We start from the raw sequence: 25,692 nt of genomic DNA on the forward strand, positions 1-25,692 counted from the left end.
TGTTGGCAAACAATGTTTTCGGAGAGTTCTACGGTAATTTCTCTCTTTTATCACTACTTGCTCTGAATGTAGCTGTGAATTTAAAGACTTTAAACCACTTCTTGTTTACAAATTTGCAACAATTGTAAACCTAGTCGGATAGATTCAATTTTTATAAAATAACTTTTAATGAGAATTTTTGGGAAACTTTTAAATTTTATATTATGTAAGAAATGATAAACTATTATTTTGCATATTTCTCAAGCAGCAATATTAAATTATTAATGTATTGTAATTAAACTATACATCTCATTGTTTATAAATATAGAAAACCCAACCAATTCTTACTATTTTCATCTATTCTTCATTGAGTTTTATTTTTATTTTTAAAGATATTCTTACAATTAGATTTAACAATAATATTATAAGGTTATGAACAGAAATATTAGAAACTTTGTTAGGAATATAATATGATATTGTATGGAGCGTAACATATTTTTCTGATAAACTTAATATAAATAATTATGTACTGAATTTTCCATTTATAGTTTAGTATTCATTCTATGATGATATGGAAATTAAAAAGTATATGAAATTTTAATTAATATTTTAGAGACATCTCTTGGGCAGCAAACTTACTATTATATATTATTATATTTTATAATAATTTCAATAGTAGTATTAAAAAATTTGCAGTTACTCTGCCTATTTAATATTAAAATAGCCTTTTGTGTAATTTAATAGTTCATTTTTCAGTATCGCTATGGCAAAAAGCTATGGCGCGTTGAAAGAGCAACGATACATATAATTAGTTATTATTGTATTTTTATACATTAAAAATATATAATTTATATTTATAAATTAATTAAAAAATATATATTCAATAAAATATATACTAATGAACTTTTAAATTTTTTTTGTGTATTATTACAATTGAGCTTTTATGAAGCATTATGTACCTAGAAATATGAAGTACACTGAAAAAAACTGAGTTTTCCTTAAAGAAAATTATGTGTACACATCTTATATATAATTGTTCTAAGCCTATTAATAATTATGTTCTATAACTAAATAAGCATATTAATTATATTGTATAACATTAATACTTTTTTGTAAATAATTCACACTTAAATTACGTCTAAATAATAATTAGGAATTTGATATATGTTTATGTTTATAAGAGGCTGAATTTACCTGATTTCCAAGGAAAATGTTCCATAAATTTGCAACGACATCTCTTAACTTATATTTAAACTAATACCGTTGATTTTAATTTCAAAATTTACCTGTAGGGGTAAAAAATGATGTTCTGATTAAAATTAATATTAATCAGTTTCTTGAAGTCGTTCATCTTAATATATTTGCCTTTAAAATTTTATACCGGATATTTTTTAATGTTGAAAACCTTTTTTATTTAAGGCAATTTCAAGAAATATCACATTTTTAAATGATTGATTTATTAAGTTCTTTCAGAAAAACCACGAAGTAGTAAAACTTTCATAAATAAATAAAAATAATTATATATTATTATTTATTCCATTCGAATTACATTATCTTCAATGAAAAATACAATAATATAATAATATAATTTCATAAAATATAATATTGATTAATTAAAAATATAATATATTAGTAACATCAGTATATAAATATATTTTTTATAATATTCATTAGCTTATTTACCGTTTGAACATAACATTTTATTTTATTTGGTATGACTATCGGTAACTTGAGCAATTTGTTTGCCTTGCCTTTATTTTGACTATGGTATCTACATAGTTTAAGAATAACATTTACTAAATTCAATATATAGGCACGGAATAAATAATAATTATCTAAATACTTAAAAATATAAAAATGAATGTTATTTTAATTAACCTATATGGCAACATTGTGGTTAATAAAAATAAAATTATGATAAAATACTGTCATTGGAATAATTGTAGGTCTTTCTAAATATAATATTTTGATTCAATAACTTTCAATCTTAAATTAAATCAATCATTCGACTAGTTATAAATGGTATAAACCAATCAATTAGTAAATTTTATCAAAATATAAAATATTCATGCAGTTCGAAAATAAACTTAAAATAAACAAAATTTATGACATGGACATGAAAAAAAACTACACAAACACGAAGACGACATATAATTTCGTCATTGTTTAAAACTTAAAATAAAATAACTATAAACTATCCTCAATGGTAATCGTATATAAAACCTATAAAATGATCAGGTAATCGTTTATAATTATCACAGTGTTTTCTTGTAAATATGTAAAAAAATAGATTTTTGTAAAAAAAATAAAATATAAACGGACTTTAGTTAAGGCTCATCCAGTCTCTTTCGATGAACTCGTCTACGACGTCCAAAAGCCTTTCTTTTAATTTGATGGTATTGTTGTTAGCATCTAAATTTAAAAAGTCAAAAGTCTCGCTTTTCGAATCAATAGTGATGCCAGGGAGCATAAATATAGCGTTTAAGAGTCCGTATAAGCGACAATGTTGGAACTCGCTCAAGAAGCGTTCATAAGTAAAGCTTTTCTTATATTCCTCAGCTTCGTTTCTAAGGTAGTTGTTCAGATGTTTCACGAAGCATTTGTAGTAGAATTCCAAGAGGTTTTCCAACTTATATCTGCGTATCCCTGGCTCTACACTAGTGTATAATAAATGATGCAAGTCCATCGACGAAGCTCCCATCCGCGAGCATTGAAAGTCTATGAATTTCGCACGCATCGGTTTTTTGCTGACGGGATCGTGGCTGATCATGACATTGTTGATCCACATATCTCCATGGATAATCACAGCTGAGTGGTCATCGAAGGGTTTGCGAATATTTGGTAAGTGCTTGCTTTGGTTATTTGCGATGTCAGATAATATGGCAATCGCGTTATTGTACTTTTTATCACATCTCTCCTCCAATATTTTAATGGCATCCATTATGCTCTTCTGAATGAAAGGAACGACTTTAGATAAACTCTCTTCAGTGTCGTAGGGATGTTGGATGTCTTTCAGCAGCTTATATCTTTTAGCGTCCTTATACTGCATAGCTAGAGATGACGTATGCAGGCGAGCCAATTCCTGAAAGCAATTCATTGATAAGTTAGGAATTTAATAACATAACATACTGCGATAACTATGACGCGAATTTAGATTTTTACTATTGTCAAACGCGGAAAATAATATTGCATATCAGTACAAGGTCAGTAGTACTTGTATTGTATAATATAAACAACAATAAATTACAATTGGTATTTTTCAATCATATATAATAGGAAATCACATTAAAATATTTTATAGCTTAAGCACTATTGTTAAATTAATTATTCAATTGTAGCCAAAATAACGCGCAGGTAAATTATATATTTTTGCATATTGAAAACAGTGTCTCTGTGTTTAGAATTATCAATATAAGAAGATTGCTAAGGCCGAATCTAACGAGAAACAGACAATGACAATGAATTTTAATATATCACATAGCTATGCACATATCTAGTGACAATATTGCAGTGCACTTGAGAATGTAAAAATTATTAGTGATAAAGCAATCACGCGCATATTGCCAAGGCCATAAATATTAACAGTTATTTAATGAAATATTGTGCATAAAGAACCATTTTTTAATTGATTAATAATTCATAAATCAATGAACTATTAAGCAATAAATATAGAGTCGTTTTAAACAGTTTTAGCAGTAAAATAGTAATTATTAAAGCAATAATTTTCTTAAATTAACTTTTTGTATAGCTCACTATATAGGTGATAAGTTAAAGTATCATAATAGCTTAATGAAAGTATTTAGCTAGTGTGTTGTATGTCATATTAATTTATATATCATGTATAGCATTAAGGTACTATATACGTATTATTAAAAATATGTATTATAACAATCTTTGTTCATTGAAAAAAATAAAATATGTTAGTCTGAATCGGGAATTTTTTGCTGAACGTTTTTCTAATTGAATGAAAAATGAGCAAGTGATTGTATAAGGCTATATGTAATAAAAAAACTAATAATTTAGCAGTTATTTAATAATGAAAATACTCTGCAAAATGTTTTTGCAGTGTTTTTATTATTTATATGTGTAAAATTACACGCTTATTTTAAATTTGTCATTGATTATTTTCAATAAGGTTTAGTTTTTTCATATTATCAATTTTAAGAAATTATTATTATTACACTCTATACTCTTAATTTATTTATAGCCGAAATTATAATTATTGATTTTATTGTATAAATAATAAAATTATTAGTATAGAATTGCATGTTGACGTAATCCGTTTTTACTGGCATATGTTTTATTTTATTTTAATAGTCCATTTCGTCATTTAATTTTATATTCACGTATAAAATGATATATATTACATATTGTAAAGAAGGTCAGTTACAAAGAAGCAAGGAACCCATTAAAAAATCAGGTGCACAATTATTGTAAGAACATGGCCTGAATACACGCTTCATCTCACATTGCGACGGTCATTGTAAACACAGATTAATTCTACAAATATTATTATTTTATATCTGACAACCGAAAATAATCTATTGATCTCTCAGGAAGTACCCATACATAAAATCTATAGTCTTAATCTATTAACAATGTTATACATAATATGATACATGGTAATAGTTTTCAAAGCTGTAAGACAAAAACCCACATAGGTATACAAGGGAAAGTTGATACGAGATGTAAGATCGAGATAGTGTGTAGTATATATAAATCTTGAGATTAGTAAACATAATTCTGAAAATTTTGCGATTGATTTTTTGTCCAGAATAATGGAATTGGTATCTGTTCATTTTTTTAAATGTTCAATGCTTGTATGAAATTACTTTAAAAATGCCCGAAAGAGCATCGTATTGTAATAATTTTCCAAGTGTCAAAGTGCGCGTTAGAAAATTTTCCAAGCCATAATACCAATTGTGCATCGCTCATAAGATTCATCTCGCCAATTCTGATGTACTTTAGCAAAACGTTTTAGCTCAACTCTCGGAATCATGCTCTAAATCTATCTACAAATTAATGTATCAGAGATTTAGTAAATAGAATAAAAAATAGAGACACTCGAAACGCTGTCTACACTTATTGAATTCTCTTCCGTCTTCTCATCCAGAAACTTGGTAATCCTTACTAATTTTATCAAATTTAAATTCTGAAATCCCGGGATTGCAATTTTATAGTTGTTGCCAATATCAAGATCAATTTTTTAATTCGTTTATAAAATTTCCTATTTTTTTGTGCTAGTGTAAATTTATTAAAAAAATAAAAATAATTTTCTCGTTTTACCATCAAGTATAAAATGGTATACCTCACATCGGAAACTACTGCTACATGCAACAGGAAGAGCACCATCTAAAATAGCTGCGTGTAACGTGCATACTGCACTTTAGTATGACCTAGTTTCCGCATATCGATCGTCTCGCTGCTAGCTGCGTCACTGCCAATGCCAATGCCAAGCCATTACACTGGTACTATACGTATATAGATCTCGGGTAATTATCATAACCCAAAAGGTGTCTAACTAGCAGCCGAACAATGGGTAATCAGACGTGTGAGTTTTGGGCCAATGATCTCATTAATGGTCACCGATGTGAACGAACTACCAAAAAAAGCTTCTGAAATCTATGTTATGTAAATCATTGCGCAACTTCTTGTAACAAACGTTTGCCTATTCTAATCGATGCGGGAAATTATAAGGAAAACAAAGGATCAGTGCGATGACTTGTGGCACGTGTGCGTTGAGCTTTGGAAAATAATACTATTCTGGTGTTTTTTAAGAATGATATTTTAGACCCCGCGAGCAATTAGTAGAGTCTACCAATATCAACCATTTAATATTAATTTGCTTTATTTTAATAATATAATAATATACTCAAACTTTAATTTAATAAAAGCGAAGGGCCATTATAATGTATTTTACTTAAAACGTTTATATTTTTACTTCGCATATTTTACTAATAAACTAATTATTAATGTAGTAGCGCAACAAAGAATATAGAAATCGTGTAGGACAACTAGTACTGCACAATAACCACAATTTTTAAAAGCCAATAATACGTAATGAATTTTTTTTCCACCTTGGCCATCTAGCCAATGGATATTAACAAATAGGGTGTTGTTTTTGAATTATCATTGTTAGCGATTCGTAGAGCATACTCGGCAGAGCAAAGTAGAATGCCGAGAGCATCGGAAGAGCATATCGTGAGCATTAACAGAAATTATCTGATATATTAGTATACGAATTTCTCTCGTTTAATTATTGAGGCAAGTTTATTTATGAGCAAGTTTCTAATTAGGTACTAAGATTAAGTATTATCTTTTTGTATGAACTGAATTTCTTTACTCTGATCTGTGCTCAATAAATCTTTTTAGTATGAATCACAGTTTAAAATTCGTAATTTTTTTAAAAAGCACTATCGAATTGTCAACATCTATTTTAATACATACATAACTGTATAACCTTTTGTAAAATATGATTTAGTTTATTATATAAAAAAAAGAATTTTAATAAAAAAAAAAAAATTAGATTTTTAAAAATAGTTGTTCAAAATATAAAAATTACTTTGGATCAAAATCATAATACAGTAGATAATTATTAATTTACCCTTAACCAAATCTTATAAATATTGTAGTAAATATATTTTTTTACTATAAGTTAATGATTGGTTTCAAGTCATATTAATGGCGTGACTTATCCAGATATAACTAGTACTAAAAATATTGCGACATATTTGAATAAAGCAATATTATCGTATATTTGAAATTCGTTTGATCCATTTATAATATGTATTTATCAGTCATAATATTTGGTTAACACATTTAAATTATTGCGTCTTTTATTTTTAATCTATTGAAACGGATTTCAAAAGATCGTTTGAATATATTGACATATTGATTACAAAATGGTATATGAGTTAATGTGTATTTAATTGATCTATTGAATTCGACTACAAAATCTTTGCCTAATCAATCTATTGTGATTTGATAACAAAAAATATTTAAAATTATACTCACATCCATTACAACCTTAGTTTGATCCATATCAAGACCACAAACCCTTTCCCCCATAATGTATCCGCTTTCGCACAAGTCTTCAACAATTATATAGTTAGAATCACCATAATAGAAATTTGGTTGTGGTAACTTTTCTCCGGCATAGTGAGTCAGAGCCGGAAGCAAATTTTCGTACATGTATATTTCGTTGTTCCAGACCTCATTGGCCATCAACATCATTTTCTTGCCATCGTCCTGCACTTGTACTTTCATTATGAAGCTTTTTTGTACACCTAAAAACATTAATGATTAAAATTAATGTTTAATAATCGACATCTATTAACTGTTTGATAGGGTTAATGACTTTTGGACTTTGAGACACTTAATACATTTAGATATAACTGTGACCACTAAATTCATATTTCATTTTTAATATCTATGAAAGTTCAATAACCAAGAATGATAAAGCAATAATTTCAGCATAAGCGTTAGTCTTGATATACATAATATCAAGACTAACGCTTAACTTTTATGGATATTTTTGATAATAAATACCTTATAATAAATTAAATGTTGTTTAATTAAAATTGTAATACAATATATTTAATCAATCAAGCAATCTCATGACTAGATACATTGGATTAAATATTAAATGAACAGTTATACTGTAGATTGTTTAAAAAAATACCTATAATTGAAAAGAAAATTATTTTAGTATTAGGGTTAACTTACATTTTCCGTCAGATCTTCTAACTTTAACTTTTGCTTTTTTAATCTGAGACATGTAGTTGTCTCCATTTCCACACGGATATGAAATATCAAAATCGACCATAATAAGTCCCCGATCATCCTGATCGTTCTTCATAATGTCCAGCAGGATCGTTTTGTCTTTTGCCAATGGTTTGCTGAAGACCATTGGTTCTGGCATCTGTAAAGAATATGTATATCAAACATCGATAAATCACACTTGCGGAAAATCTTATTATCTAGTCTATTAATATTTTACAAACAAAAACACGGGGTCAAAGCGATTCTATTTAATGCTTACTCTACATTCGTAGTTCATTGCCGTCATTATAGAAAAGTAAACGACCTGATATATTCTCCTCTAAAACGTACAGTGACGAGCGATCACTGTGCGTTTTCAAAAAATATAAATTAAAACGAACGTCAGTAAACATATTTATAGATTTTTTGACAATTTACGATTATCTTAAGCGAGATCATTGACCGCCAATCGTATCTATTTAACAATCTGCATCGGTGATGACCTTAGCATTTTGTAAATCTGCCTTTTATAAATAAACAATATAAATAATAGATACCTTAATTAATTATTTGCTTAATGTTTTAAAATCGAACGATCTTAAATATTTATTCTAATTCTATAGAATAAATACAAGACGTTCAAAGGCGGTACGTAGGGACCACCCTGAAAGCTCGAGCGGCGAAACAAGACTATTAATGCTTAGTAATGTTGTATGTTTCGTTATCATATGTTTGTTAATAACATATTTAATTGTCAAATTTGTGCGCGCGAAATTGCTTTCGTATGCACTCGGTTCATCGACCTTTCATTCATCGTATCTTATCGACGAATTAATAACCGATTATGTCAATTCGCAATCGGTCAACGATCGTGATGTAATTTGGAACGATAAGAAATCAAAAATATGATGATTAGTACGTTAACTCCGGTCAGATAATCTGCATAATTCGATCGATAAGGATTATGTTTGAATACACTTAGAAAAAAAATTTGATTACTTATCGTTATTATTTGGCAACTTTGAAAGTTTATCACTTTCACATCCGTATATTGTGAGTGTAAATAAAGTATTAAATATTAACTAGGTCTATTATAAATGTATTATTAATAATAGACCTAAATTAACTGTTTTGACAATACGCTTCATTTTAAAAATACATTAACTGCATGATAATGTAACGAAAATAAAATTCTGTACAATGATAAAATCGTATCTTCACACGTAACTTTAAAATTTGGTATTCAGGTTTTGTTGACATTTTAAACTGCGCGTCGATATCTATTTTTTATCATTTTAAGAGCTAGCATTTAAGCAAAAATCACTTTTTAGAATTATAATAACTAAAAAATTATTTATTGGGTATTGTTTTTTTATAGTATAGAAATAAATATTAAAATAAGGCTGTAACGCTATTTATTAATTTCCAGTTTAAGATCAATTTAAGTGACGGAAATTGGAAACAGAAACAGCCTCGTCGACGTAATAACCACAATCACAAATATCAAGCTGGTTATAAATACGCAACAACAATAAAAATATTATCAACCAAAATGACTGTAAGTGAGAATATGAGAATGTTGTACATAACACTTCCACCAAAAATTATGGAATGATTCATGTGATGATAACTTTTTAGAACACGATACCATTCTTACGGCGTATTATAATTAATATATGTAATGTTCATAAAAGGTATTAATTATATCATATCTTTTAAATTAATATATTATTGAAGTAAATAAGGTTTATAACCAATTAACGATCAAACCATGGCGCTTTTACTTAAATGCATGTTTACATCATTATGTTTTAATTTTCGTTTGATTGCATTTTTATCAAAATCGTACAAAAAGCGTAACGCTTTTTGCTCTAGATTAATCTTATTCGTGTAATATATTATTACTATCAATATTTTAGATTTATATATCACATAAACAATAAAGTCCTAATTCAACATAAATAAAAATTTTAAAGCATTTCCTGCTTTAAATTTAGTTTATATAAAAAAACAATTGGACTTTTTATGTCTCTCATATGAATTATCAAATAGTGTTTGAATAATAAACCATTTTATTTATATACACTGGTAATTCATCTTTATATTAACTCATTAAAAATATGATAGGACTTTATTATCTTGTAATAAAAAAAATATGGACCAATATAGTGGCAAAAACCGTTGATTTTACAAAAAAATAAAACCCTCCATCTCTTTTTATTCATGAATATATTATATAAGTTCTTACTACGAAATTTTAAAGGTTTTATAGAACACGTGAACTTCAGTTAAATATAATATATACAAATAAACATATTATTGTATTTATTAAAAAAATATGAAAATTTTACAGTAATAAATCTTTCGTACAAATTAAAAATTTAAATAATAGATAAATAATTGTGATTGACGAATTTTAAGTATAATACTAGCTACCAATCTTAAGTCTAAATAAAACAAATTTTTAACAAATTAAAGCTAAATACACCAACACATGCACTTAATTCTTCAAAATTTATTTATTCTGTTTATTGCTTTAAATTAGAAGAATCAGTAATAAATTAATTTTTTTAAATACATATATGATCTTTTCTATAAGCTGAAGTAGCTCACTATTAGATTTTTCTTGATACTTTATATGAACACCCCTTCTCGATTTTAATTAATCATCACAATATTCGTCCATGCGAATCGTAAAATCTGGGAAAACTGTGATCATATAACATAATCATGAATATATTAAGGTCACTAATTACAATCTTCCAGAAAAGATATAAAATTAAAACACTAGAGTCAATATGGGATTTGAACTCAGGTCTTTTCGGGTAATGTAATACCTACAATTATACAAAGCCAGACAGCTCGTATGTAACGTTATCAGGGTGAGGTATATTAATGGCATTTTAGTACCGTTTTTTAATATAAAAAGAGTATTGTAATATTCATGAATAATTTTAATAAATAAATTAATGTTATATATGTTTGCATTTAAATATAATTATAAATATTGCAGTTTTAGATTATTTATATAATACTTATATTATAATAAAAGACAACTTTATGAGATTTTTATTATATGAATATTAAAAATATGACATTAATAACTTTTGTTTGTAAATATATTATCCTGCATTTAGGTAGAGAAAAAAAATTGTTATTGTATTTAATTTAATTTATTAATTTTTATTTGATAAATGATTTTTTCACCGAGTTTTATTTCAGGCTTAATATTGAGAGCATATTAAATAGTTCAATCGCTTAGTAACATTTTTTTCTGATCTCTTCCTTTATTATTTTTAAAGATTAAACATATGCACACTTGAACGTTGTTAGACTGTTCATTGTTCACTAAAAGCTTGATACCCTGACACTCGTGACGTCACGACATAGCTGAGCTATTTGGCTTTTATATAGATGGTGTTGGTAATATTCACCGACTTGAACCAATCGTATATTATGCTGGTGTAATATAACAAGTTCGAATTTAAAACACTGCAGCTTAGAAAAGACGGACGTTAAAATTACAGTTTAATCGCAAAAAGCATTTTATGAAAATATCTTAGTGCAACACTCAATATATACGAATCTTATACACCTATTTTTTCAATAGCACCGTTTTTGCTAGATTGAATGATCACAAGCTTTTATTTGTGATGTGGCAGATATCTTCAGGTGCAAATTTTCAAAGCAATTTTCGTATAAAAACAGTAAAAAATAGAAAAACACAATATTTTTCAGGCTCAGTGCTTATGTATTATTAAGATTTGTGCAGAATGCAGAATTTAATCAGCAGAGAATATTGTATATAAAACAACATAAAACCTCGAAAAAAATATACATACTAAATCTCGTATATAAATATACATACATACATACAAAACTTAAATAATAGTTTAGTTTACAGCATATATAGTTGTTCTTTAAACTATCCAAATGTTAATGTACTTTTTTACACTTCTACATTTTTATTTTTGCCACCTTGTGTATCAAATAAGAAAAAAAAATATTCATTAAAATTATTGATCAGACGGATAAGCCACTGACCCAAAGCCATATTTTATATGTCCATCCACTTGCTTTAAAAAACAACCTTCGGCGCATTTACCGCTTGATTATTTTTATGATATTTATATTATAATCCATATTTTATATGCCATAAATTTCAAATTGTAGTTAATATTAGAAAACGTGTTTTTTTTAAATAATTGTGTATTTTTCTTTTATTACTAATAATTTACTACAATTATTTTTACAAACTTTAAGCGCATTTGTAATATAGATGTTGAATATCAAAACTGCACATTAATAATCAAGATTGCTATTATCCTGATTTACTTGTTAAGATTATATATCATGAATATTAATTGAATAATTTCGTTAGACAGGACAATTTTAAACTATTCTTTTACATACTATCACGTGCATTTTCATATTACACAATAAGCTTAATTTATGATATTTGATCATTACAAGTTTTCATCGAAAATATCATCACAATCTTTTATACACATTTTCACATTTCCGCTTTACCTTTTCCCGCTCCGCATTCAGCGACATGTGTAAGGGTCGCTCAGAGCGGACTGACCAACAGGGTTGATGGAAGTGGATCAGTGGATCAGGTGCGAGGTGATGCACTTGGACTTGGTGACGCGTCGCGACTCACTGCGCCTATCGCCATCTAATAGCTAAATATACGTGGGACGCGACCTTCGACGCGAAATGCCGCGCAGCTGCATATGCAGCTGATTGCATGTGCAGGAAATGCGCAACTGGCGCCAAGGGTTGACCAGGGACTGAGCGCCACCATAGCCCCCACTTACACGCCAAGGTTAAGGTTAGGTGGGAAGGCGTCCAATAGAATTCAACGGAAAACTTTCTGATCCATCCCACTGTGCGGTAATAAAGCAACTTTGAAGTGATATGAGAGTCAGTAATAATATTTTCCACTACCTGGAGTGAAAATGTATGAAAATTACAAGAAAATTGCATAGAAATCTGATCCAACAATCAAAAGCTACCGTAAACAATATAGTAATTTCTTATTCAAAATATTATAGACGAGTTAATATTTTTATTCCAAGTGGTTATGTTATCGTGGTGAAAAGGTTGACTCATGTTGTATAACATGTAAATGTTTTGTCAACAATAATTGTTATTTATATTGTTAAATAAATAGATAAAAATTATAAACTTGAAAAAATTCGATTATTAAAAGATTATAACGGCAATACACTTTTTTATGAACCATGAATGTAGTTTGTATTCGCACTGAGCCTAAAACCTATCGATCATATTATTTTTGCAATATTAATGAAAAATGCAGCATTAATTATATTAACACATTGGAATGTTATGGTCATATTTAACTTTTATATAAGGGTGGTTAAAACAATTTAAAGGTTTCACGCGTTTATACATATATGAAACATGATATTTAGCTCAATATTAGGAAATTTATATACTTTGGAGGTTATTGCTCTCAGTGAATCAGGCTGACAAATTCTTATATGTGATAAGAGGTAAGAGCCTATATAAAATTTAGTTCCTCTCCCTGTAGGAACGTTCCCACTACGACAGCGATGGCACGATTTTATTGTTTTTGACGTGAATTTTTGACTTCTGAGAAGAGATAATTGTTTTTTGCGCTTTCCTTTTGGTTACAATTCGGTTTATATACGCTCCATTCAATTCTTATTTATTGTAGGTCGTAATATTATTATAAAAAATCTTAATATAAACGCAAGACAACCGAGCGATTCTACTGCAACAGCGATGGCACGATTTCATTGATTTTGACGTGAATTTTAAACAGGAAATTTTGCCAAATAAATGCATGTCATTTATTGAAATTCTGTGAATCTTAATTAAATATAAATATTAAAAATATGACAAGTTCAAGACGACTTTCTTTGCAGAATTCTGTATCCCCAGATAGTTTAAAATCCACAAAAGTAACAAAAATAAGATACAGTAGTACCTTGAATTGCGAGTATTTTGTAAAACTAGCGATTTAAAAATAAAAAATTGACTTGATAAACGAATGATGTCACGTGATTACAACTAAGCTAAGTTAAGGACGGAAAAATACCTCTATTTTAAATGATATCACGAATGTGTAAAACGTAAAAAACAGTGAAAAAAATTGTGGAAAAGCACCACCCAAATAAAACTGTAGCAATGCGATATTTTTGCGAAATTCTCAAAAGCAGGCAAAAGCGAGTATTATTTGGTAGGTTCTTTGTTGAAGTCATACTAAAATAAATGATCTTAGTGATCCAACTCTGATTCTATCTTCTCGCGTCTCTTTCTTACCAGTCCTAATTATATTTGATTCTTTCAAATTAAATTTAAATAATAAAAATATAAAAGGTTGTGGAACATTTTATTTCTAATGGTAAATTCACTTTGATATACGGGTGCAAAGCCAATTAAACATAGCTTTAATCTCAGCATCGACTAACTTTTTTGACATATTTTTACATAGATATATTTTCAATCACTGTAACTGATTTTTCGTTTATGACCATCGCGGATGTTCCACTATCACTAATCTTTTGACATACACGAAATAATGATAAAATCTCCCAAATACTACTCGATGTTGGGTTTTTGATGACCAAACAAGGTTTTTTCATAATTGCTTAAAAATTTTTCAATAACTGATTGCAATAAAAAAAAAGATTATTTAGCAATATTTCAAGTCGACGACTAACATATAAATGTATTTATTGCTAATCTTTCGTTAAAATATGGCAGGCGTTAGCCAAATACGTTAAAACGAAGTAAACATAACCAACAACTATTTATTAATTAGATATAGATACTAGACTAAAACCAAATCATATATATTATAATTTATTATTTATAAACTATTATTACATCTTACAGTCAAATGTCCCTATGCACAATCTAGCTTGATTTTATTTTAATTATTCATTACGATATGAATTCTGTGAGATTAGGAATATCTAAGAAAAACTAATTTGTGTTAATCAACGCATGATTATTACGGTTATATTAATTTACTATTTCAGAAGAATTGCCTTCTTGTTTATGCATGCATGTGGATGTTATGTTGTATATATATATAGATACATATGTATCACACGTTACTTTGAAAATTAAAAATTAGACTAAAATAAATATTTATCTTAATCTTTTGTTACAGTATTATAGGCGTTACACAATAAATAACTACTAAGTAAGTAATGAGACTAAAGTTAGGTTAGATTATAACACACGAGCATGTACTAGAAACTTGGAATTAAAAGACAATGAAAAAATATTTGATTAAATTTGTTTAAACAAAGATATTCAATGAAACTAACTGAAAATATTTACATTGCTTCAGATATTAATATCTTAGTCATTTTCATCGTAACCCTTCACAATTATTGAATTAATAATTATATTATATTTTCTAAGGGTAGTTAAAAATTTAAATGAGTATAATATTAAATGAAAGACTAATAATAATATTAATGTAATAGAAACAGTGTATTTAAAAGTTTAGAGCTTAAAAAGTTTATGATAAATGTATATAATTGTGTAATGGAAAATGTGTTATAGAAATAAAGCAATAACAGCTCAATTGTATTATAATGCAAAAATGTTTTAAAAATGCGTGTTTAAGTACAAATTTTTAATAGAATAAAAATTAATTTATGACATTGATACATTAGCATAAAAAAATTCTTTGAATACGCTTTCATTTCATGTTCAATTTATGTGTTTTGCAAACAAAAATTGTTCTGATGCAAATATAAAAAAAATGTAATTAATATTGCAATGTATATAAGTTTTAAATTAAAAAGCGAGAATAGCTTAAGAATTAATTAATAAAATGTTTACTGTGTATGTATAGTTTCGAATAAAATCGTAAGCACTTATTTATGATCAGATTTTGTTTAAGTACTATGGGTTTTCAAGTATATTTGGATTAGAAATTAAGAAGATTTTTAGTAATTTTTGATATTATTTCGTCATACAATTAATTTTGAACATATTCTAATATTTTTATTATTGCTTTATTTGTATCAAATCAAAATGTACAATTGAAGCTTTTTGTAAACTAGTAATAACATATTAACTACAAAGTAAAAATTTTCATTCAACTGAATTTAAAAGCTCACAATTTTATTAAAGCATTGTTTGCAATGTATGAAAAATTAATCTGTTGAACAAATCTATCAAATAAAACATTTGTTCTTATTAATGTTTATATTTTAAAATACTTTTTTACATGTTTTAGATTAGATAGGATTTGTTGATTTAAAGAATAATATTTTGAGTGTTATTGTTTATTACATAAAAATAGTAAATTTCAAGTACTTTATTATCAATCGTAATCTTTGTAGTAAAAATATCAATACGTCATTATAACAACTAATTACTAAGCACATTTTTATTGAAGAAAAATAATAATTTATTTTGGAATGTTTCACAAAATGTGTCAATAACCTTTTATACATTATAAAATTATTATAAAATCGCTATTAAAAAAAACATTTTCGATCAATTCTCAACAATTTGACGATTCTTAGAAATAAAACGTTAAAAATATATTTTTTGCAACATCTAAAAATTATACAAATGCATATTGGCATAGAAAACCAGTTATTTTTTTCATGCAAACTGCGTTTTATAACCGACCTTGAGCGCTATAACCCTGCATCTCTGCATTAGTGATTAAAAAAATATACGGTTATATTTTTTTCAATATTATTCTATCAAAGTGCGGTAGGCATGTCAAGCACAACATATTTATCAATACATTAGTAATTTTAAATGTTTTTCTCAAAAAAGTCATTCTTAATGCATCCAGTCTGGGGCTTAACACAATCTAATAATACCCTAGACATTAAAATGTATTTTTTGCATACAAGATCGTTGACCGTATAAAGTTTAAAACTAAACAATATTTCAGTTTTAATATACATGTAAATATAATTAAAATAAGTATTTGTTAATAATAATATAAAACAGTATTATTATGAATAAAATTAGTTCGTTGAACTCGTAATATGAATTATGCCGTATTCGATAATAAGATATGCGATATATAATCTGATTAATTTCGCATCGTCATAATATAGAATCAATGAACCGTCACATGGGTAAATTTATTATTACATAAAAATGACCCTGTACATAAATTACACATTATTGTTTAATGTTTACTACTTTATAAAGCGCATGTGAATCGGTGTTTAAAATTACATAAATATGCTTAACAATATATAAATAATTCAATATCTCACGTAGATTAAATCAACCATTATTATAATTAAATTTATATATTGTAAAAAGTTGACACTTATTTTTTTAGAGTCAAATGTCAAATGTTCAGGAAGAGGTATCGTTGAAAAACATATACTGTTATATATGTGCAGCATTAGCTGAATGCAAAAAGTGCACTTCACCTTGACGGTTCTAGACATAGCAATACGTGCAACCGGTTAAATATTTTGCTGTTGCCGAATATTAATAATATATAAAATATTCAGAGTCGTAACAATGTATGTATATTCACTTTTGTTAATTTAATATCAAAAATGAGCTTTTAAAAGGTAGTATATTATTATTTAAGGTATTATACATATATGCATTTTGGAAACAATCTGTATATGTATACACGTTGATATTATATTTATTTATCTTTGTATATTTACTCGACCTTCAATAATTAATATCACTGGAAAACTTCCAATAGAACTGCTCGTGCATTCGGTCATTGTACTTGCATTTTATTAAATAATTTTCTTGGAAATGCAATGGATTATGTGATCAGCAATCTTGTTTGTTGTTTTTTATTTACTTATAACATACTACCATTACACACTCGAATATTTTACATAAAACGATGACTTAACAATGGTACTTGTGTAGATATATCAATTGTCAAAGTAAAATGCCGATTACTTAAGTTACCTTTATACCATAATATGATATAACATCAATCGTTTAATTATGAAATTCTTTAAACATGCTTATATATATACATATATCATATGCAATATCACGTGTTACGTTCAAGGCTAACATTGACGTCCGTAAACTCATCGCGGAAAATTGCAACGAGGTTGGTTGGTTTTCCGCGACGAGTTTAGTATTTTAATTTTTAATAGAAAAGCTTAAATATATTATTTTCTTTATAATTATTATAAATATTTATTTACTTGGCATTTAGATCTATCGTAATTGTGTTATAAATAGAAATGCCGTAACAACTGATTTGGCAGTTGAATTATGCAAGCAGTCGATGCAACGATCAACGAACTCACTTTTTGCAATGCGTTTATAATAAAATATGAAGGTCAAGTGCTTAATATCCGGGTTTTTGAGACCTTGCACATGCACCGTAGAATGCCGAAAACTAAAAAAAATGCAATATTATCATGAAGAAAATTTTACTTGTATAAACTTGCATAGTTCACTTTGGTGGTTAGTTCTTATTTTATTAGTACGTTATTTTAACTTTACTTTTGAAAATAATAACTTTATATATTTCCAGAGATACGGGGTTTCTCTTGGCTCGCATTACATATAAATTATATAAACTACGTTAAGATTTTTATTCTGAGAACCTCGATATCTTGTACAAATACTTTTTAAATTTGATATGTAACATACTTCAGATAAATATTTGAGTTGCTAAAATATTATATAAAACGATCGAAGTAAAAGATATATGAGACAGTCAGATTAGTTTTTTTGAATTACCAAATATCAACACTCAAATTGAATAAATACAGTGATTGGTTCATCCTTTTGCATTGAATTTGTTAATCTCTATTCATTCAGGTTGATGTTTATGCTAACATCGGGTTTGATATGATTGTTTGTCATTTATGATTTAATGCTTGCTTTGTGTGTAGTATATAATATTTACATTGGTATTTTTTAATATTAAAGATTGTTTGCTTGTTTTTATAAGAAGATTCTATAAGAGAAGAAAACACGTGTCGAGAAAAGTGTACCGAGTTTTCCCTTGAAAACCCGATTGAGACCAGCAGGACAAGGATGAACGATTTGACCTCTAGTTTAAATCATACGACCAACACACGTTGACATGTGCAAACTAACTAATGTAATGTGAAAGATTATATAATGCTAAAAATCATCATTAATATGCATGTATAATTTTATTGCACTCAAGCGCCGCATTAGGAAAGTATTTCGTATTTATTAAATTGTATGAATTTACTACCCATATATGTATACATATGATATACATATGGGAAAAATATAAGAGCAGATATTAGATTCTATAACAGAATTTAGTCTTGAAATGTATTTTAACCTGTTAATTCAACTTTTGCAATAAATATAAATGGTTAATACATAGTTCTAAGATTAGTATATTTTCAAAAAAATATTTGTAAAAGATCAAGATTTTTTTTTAATTGTTTATTTCAAAGTATTATATAATTTATTTATGTAATATTTCACCATGCGAAATATATCGTTGACTCTATTTTTGTGATTGATTTCAAGTGCAGTAGGCCATATATGACATTACAATTTATGTACGACAACTGTCCTACATTTCCTAGCCAAGGGCGGCAATATTGTATTATATTACCGATATCCGTATAGGAATTTAATATATTTTGCAAAATTCTTGTGTTTTTATTATCTATTTTTATGTCATCTGATGGACCTACAATGTCATCTGATGGAAAATACAAAACACATATAAAATATAATTTTAGATATGCATAACTTTATTATAACATTATGTATTTGATAATAAATTAAATGTGGACATCTATTGGTGTAAGTTCAAAGTTAAAATAATAATATTTTTGTGTGTCATGTACAATAAAAAGCCGCCCTCATTTAATTAATGTAAATATTCTTAAAAAAATATTTAAAATTTAAATTAAAATAAAAAAATATTTTTTTTGGAAAATATTTCGAATTTCGTAAATCTATACAGAGTTTATTTAAAGATTACCTGATTTATTATTTCAATTGTGGTTCTAAATAATAATAATAATAATAATAATAAAGTTCTTGATTTAAAATTTATAATTCACGTGGAGTTTTTCTTCGATGTAAGGGTTTACTTTAAAAAGAAAATCATTAATTGAAAACAACAATATATTTGTAGTTTTTCTTTCAATATTCCAATGAAGCAATACAAGTTTTATTTCAGACAATAACTGTATTGTTAGTGAATTTCATTCCATTTTAATTAAAAAAATATAAGATTAATATATGATTTTTAAAATATGCACAGTAGCAATCTGCAGTGGTGTTATTATATAATACAGCTACCCACTGGTCATCAACCTTTGATTAAAATTTAGTGTGAATAAAATATTTTTTTAGCTAAAAATCTTAACACGGCATCATTGGATTAAAAAAAGCATTTATTCAATTTTGTAAATGTAATTTACTGTGGTTACTACAGTAGTCATTACAGAATTTAATTCAATAATTTTACCACACAAATATAATTGCAAAGGTTACAGTTCATTTTTATTTAAAAATATCCTGTAAATGCGTTCTATTAATTCAGTATTGTAGCGGATCATATTTTTGGCGTCGCCTGTAGTGATTCTAAATTCAATTCAAGTTCGTTAATCGTTTCTGATACTTTTAAAAATATATTTTAACCAGTAGTAGTGTCATTTAAGATTTTTATCGCTGCTAGCTCTTGAATTACTACCACATATAAAAATAATCAATTGAGCAATCACTTATGTCTTAATTTTCATCGATTGCCAGGGAAAAGATGTATTAACGTAGATGCCTTTTCTTTTAGCTTAAAAAAACATTTGCTCTTAGATCTTCGATCTCTCTCATAACTGTACTATCAGATAAACTTACATATTTCGCTAATTTAAAAAAAAATCTTTAGCAATTGCAGGAAGACATTTTTAACAAATTTTCTATAAGTTAAAAGTTGGCCTTCCTTTGCAATAATTTGAGCAACACGGTAAAATTCTGCGGCAACATGTTGATTTCTTAAGCCCTCTTTAAGTTCTTGAACTTTTTTCATTCAACAATCTATTTATAAGAGAAAATAGTGCACGACATTTCTTTTATTGTTTTTATTATTATAGTAAGAGCAGAAAAACCCAGTTCAGATACGTATGTGGTTGAAAATTCTATTATTATTATATTTATAGCTTTTTTATTAAATATAATGTTAGGATACTATTGTAGGCAATTTAATGCATTGTAACTTCAGAGTGCGGTCATACCAAATATTGGTTAGCTCTTTTTCTTCCTTGATATTAAATTGTTGTACATAGTACACTTCACAATTACTAACTGATTTCATATCAGTACGGAAGTTCCATATTTGAATTTTAAAAATAATAGTTAAAAGATGTAAAATTGAAAAAATAGAAGTTCTGAATACATTTTGCAAAACATATTTTAAACCCATTTCACCAATTAATATTTTTATAACATATTTTAAATCAAATTAAATGATGTTACTGGTATTGATCTGGTAAAATGACAGAGTATATATACATGTTTTAGAATAAAGAATTCTTTGGATATGTAATGGTTTGGTTGTCAAAGAAGTTATATGGGAAGTAAGATATTTTAATTATATTAGTATTTTTTTGATCAATACGAAGTAAAATACTATGCATTTCAGTTTTATAAATTAAAAACTTGGATTTCGTATATCAATTTTTATTCATTTTTAATATAATAAATTATAATTTTTTAACTTTCACTATACATTAACTAATTAAATACAAAATAATAGGTGGTTAAGAGCATATAATATGGCTTTATAAATAATTTAAATACCCTATATACAATATTACTCTTCATTACATAAATATTATTGTATATTACTAATTATATACCCATTCAATTTCCATCACATTTTCATAATCAAACATTTGCTATAAGCAAATGTACTGAAATAAATAGCCGTTATCTAATATCAATCTTGTTCTATTTGGACGAGGGGAGGTAAGATCTGTCGGGACTGGTGAACTGCGCACTTGCTTTATTGCCATTGTAATCATTTGTTTGTTCTAAATCGACAGGAGTTTCTTCGGCGGTGATATCATTGCTAGGTGGTGGCAAATAGTCTCTGCTTGGGATTACTGCTCCGTTTCCTAAACCATGCTGGAATACGGCAAGATGACCATTTCCGTTTCCATTAGCGTGATGACCGTTTCCATTAGTGTGGTGACCATTACCATTAGTATGACGTCCGTTTCCATTGGTATGGTGTCCATTTCCATTCGTATGGTGTCCATTTCCATTCGTGTGGTGGCCGTTTCCATTACCGTTACCGTTGGCATGATGACCATTTCCGTTAGTAAGATGACCGTTTCCATTTCCATTAGTGTGATGACCGTTTCCGTTGCCATTACCATTTGCATGGTGTCCGTTTCCATTACCGTTACCATTCATTAAATGTCCATTACCATTTGTTGGAGGAAGATAAGTTTTTTGCGGGGCGCTTAAGCCATTGCCGTTTCCATTACCATTTCCATTACTATATCCGTTCGTTGGTGGAAGATATGTCTTTTGTGGTGCGCTCAGTCCGTTTCCATTTCCATTGCCGTTTCCATTCTTGTGTCCATTACCGTTTGTATGATGACCATTTCCATTTCCATTGCCGTTACCATTTACATGATGGCTGTATCCATTTCCATTACCGTTGGTGTGGTGACCATTTCCATTACCATTGCCGTTTGCATGGTGGCCGTTTCCATTACCGTTACCGTTGGCATGATGACCATTTCCGTTATTAAGATGACCGTTTCCATTTCCATTAGTGTGATGACCGTTTCCGTTTCCGTTAGTGTGGTGTCCATTTCCGTTAGCGTGATGACCATTTCCGGCTACAGCGTTTGCGTTGCTATCGTATCCAGCGAAAGTGTTTAAGTTTGCCAAAGTTTCTACTTGATTAGCGCCGTTGTATTGATATCCATTGCCGTTTCCATTTCCATTGCCATTTTTGTGTCCATTACCGTTTCCATTTCCATTTTTGTGTCCATTACCGTTTCCATTTCCATTCACAGCAGGTAATCCATACACTGGACTCAATCCATTTCCATTGCCGTTTCCATTTTTGTGTCCATTACCATTGCCGTTTCCATTTTTATGTCCATTACCGTTTCCGTTTCCATTTTTGTGTCCAATGCCGTTTCCGTTTCCATTTACAGCAGGTAGTCCATACACTGGACTTAATCCATTTCCATTGTGTCCATTACCGTTTCCATGATGTCCGTTTCCGTTTCCATTGTGTCTGTTACCGTTTCCGTTGTGTCCATTACCGTTTCCATTTGAAGTGGGTAGTCCATAAACTGGGCTTAAACCGTTGGATCCCTGGAAACCAGCTGGGGGTGGGTATTCGTAACCGTTACCGTTCTTGCCGTTACCGTTTTGCTGTTCTTCTTGTTTCAGAGCTTCTAGTTTAGCTGTGGCTTCTTCCATTTCGCGAACGATCATTTCATTTACACTGTAGAGCTCTTCGGCTTTGCTGCAATCAAAGTCGTACCACCACACACATACGAGGTATTCTTGATGAAAGACGGTTCCGATCGGGCAGAGGAATGAGTCGCTTTTGCCACCCTTTTGACAAATGTAGAAGGCTTGGCACTGAGATTCTGGATCGGCATAGTAGCCAGGGAATTCTTGGTTGTCGCAGCTAAAGCTGGTTTCTGGGACTTCGGTATAATTAGGGTAATCTGTTCCAGCTTCTCCGGGTATTTCTCCACCGCTGGACTCTTCGTCATCCGATCCGTTATCGCCGAGGGTCAACTGGTTGGAGGGCACGTCCTTGGAATAGCCTTCGTAGCCCAACTGGCTAGATGGGGCGTCCCTGGAGTAGCCATTTTGAGCTTGGGCCAAACCTACTGCACAGCATATCACAAAGCACCACTTGAGTAGCATCGTGAAATCTGGAAATAAAACAACTGTGTTAATTAAATTTTATGGGAAATTAAAAATCGCTTTGTTATAACAGATACAATCTTGCAATGGATCATATAAAGATTGTTATCTTTTGAAGTTTGAGCCATGTTTGTTTTTGTGATCGTTTGTATATTTTTTTAACTAATTTTTCGGTACGTTGAGCGCCCTTGTCTAGATTATGCATTAGATATGAATGGAATGATATAAATCAAGATAAAAAAATGTAAAATTGCTAATAAGTTTAACATTATTTTTAAATAAATAATGGATTTAATAATTGTTACCAAATAAATACCTTTTTAAATCCATTCCACGTTTATATAAGTTGGAAAAAAATTGGAACGGAACAAATAAATTATCAGTTTTTAAATGGATAAAAATATAATAAATCAACTGTTTTATATGCAATGCATGAGTAATGCTAGTTAATAATTTTAAGTTATTGACAGTTATTAAAAAAATATCTTGATACTAAAAAAAATATTTAAAAAATCATGTAGATAAACAAAATTATTGATTTTGCTCAATAATACTTTTAATTAATATGCATTTAACAATAGCTTACTTACTTAATAACTTACTATTAAATTATAATTATTTTTAATTGGCTGAGGTTCAGCAATTTTTATTTTATGTTGATATTTCAACAGCAAAGCAAAAGGTTTTCGTACATTATTTTTAATTAAAGGTACTTAATTTACTATCATTTAATATGTGATTTTAAAAGAAGTTTTAATTTTATTTAAATTATTAGATATTATTTTAATCACTTTAAATTTGTGTGAAGTAAATGAGTTTAACAACATAAAAAATAATAGGAAAATACTTCATTGGTGATAAAACTCGGCCCTAATTGGCAATACTTAATGCATTGTATTGTACAAACAACGTTAGTCGTTTTTATGTATTATTAAAATATTTTAATTAAATATTTTTTAATAATTTATAAAAGTCACTCAAAAATTATAGAAAAAAACAGTGGGGCATTAAAAGTAACACTTGTTTATATCTATTATACTATGATAAAAATACTTTATAGTCAAAAATCAAAATTCACAAATTAATTTAATATATTTTTAACTTTTGTATTTTTAATATTTTTATTTTGCACTTTATCCATATTTGATCACAAACACGTATCACTTTTTTATTGCAATAATATTTTATTAAGATAAAACATCGATCGCTTTCATGCGATATCGAGACTATTACCGGCGCAAAGCTTTGAAGCACTTTCGCCAGTAAACACAGAACGGTGGTTGTTATGTAGGTTTTGCACACACGTCTTCACCCCGATGGATGCTGATGGATCAGTATGATTTTAAAAAATCGACTTCTCTTTTTATACTCGATGCGTGTCGAGGACTTCGTGATCGGAAGATGGCCCCCGCCCCAACGAATTTTCGATCATCCGCCAGAACGTGTAAAATGAGATCCAGAAATGGTTGTTGCAGCAATGTCGACGTACATATGTGCTCTTAGATTATCACGAAAAGAATTTTCGGTGGCCTCGAGATACATATCTTTCGATCGTAATATGTGTTTTTTGCTTCGTGCTCTTCTTCGGCTGTGATGTTAAGATGAATAAAAAATCATAATATGACACTTTAGGTTTTATCTATTATATGAGTTAAGGGTATGTTATGTTTAGCTCTAGATTATAAAATAGCACAGATTTTATGTCATAGTTACAAGTATTTTCGTAAGATTATAGCAATGTGAAGACTGAAAACAATCTTATTTACAGAATTCATGATTAAAAAAACTATAAGTACATGTTTTTATACTGAAAAAAATAATTTTATAATCTATTAAATAAGTTGTACGAACAACGATAGAATGATATACTATGTGTGTGAATCTTAACAAAACTTTTTAGGTAATAAACACTTCAAATAGGTAGTAATAAATGTCTACAAAAACTATAATATAATAATATACGTTAAAGTTGTATTTGAATAAATCCTTTAAGAGTAATTTCGCCATTGAATGTAAATTAATATTAACTAAAAATACGAAATAAAATGTCTTTTCGTTCGGTTTATA

At 28.1% G+C, this 25,692-nt stretch overlaps 1 protein-coding gene across 1 annotated transcript; it reads right to left on the reverse strand.

Annotated features, from left to right (window-relative positions):
- Positions 1-1,533: 1,533 nt before the first annotated feature.
- On the reverse strand, positions 1,534-12,481 carry LOC148230781 (uncharacterized). The gene is made up of 4 exons (XM_088194494.1): positions 12,271-12,481; positions 7,705-7,900; positions 6,994-7,265; positions 1,534-3,061 (listed from the first exon to the last, which is right to left on the reverse strand). Exons 1-4 carry the CDS (start codon positions 12,295-12,297, stop codon positions 2,303-2,305), a joined length of 1,254 nt encoding a protein of 417 aa, XP_088050620.1. The 5' UTR covers positions 12,298-12,481; the 3' UTR covers positions 1,534-2,302.
- Positions 12,482-25,692: the final 13,211 nt, after the last annotated feature.

This window comes from Plectrocnemia conspersa, unplaced genomic scaffold, assembly GCF_051122295.1.
Source record: "Plectrocnemia conspersa isolate PC_06_02 unplaced genomic scaffold, ASM5112229v1 ptg000010l, whole genome shotgun sequence".
NCBI classification, from domain to species: domain Eukaryota; kingdom Metazoa; phylum Arthropoda; class Insecta; order Trichoptera; family Polycentropodidae; genus Plectrocnemia; species Plectrocnemia conspersa.

Coding starts and splice junctions, on each gene's coding strand:
- LOC148230781 (XM_088194494.1), bottom strand. CDS start 12,297: ATGTCGCTGAATGCGGAGCGGGAAAAG. Junction 7,266..7,704: donor TAGAAGATCTGACGGAAAAT/GTAAGTTAACCC, acceptor TAATGTTTTTAG/GTGTACAAAAAAGCTTCATA. Junction 3,062..6,993: donor AAACTAAGGTTGTAATGGAT/GTGAGTATAATT, acceptor AATTGCTTTCAG/GAATTGGCTCGCCTGCATAC.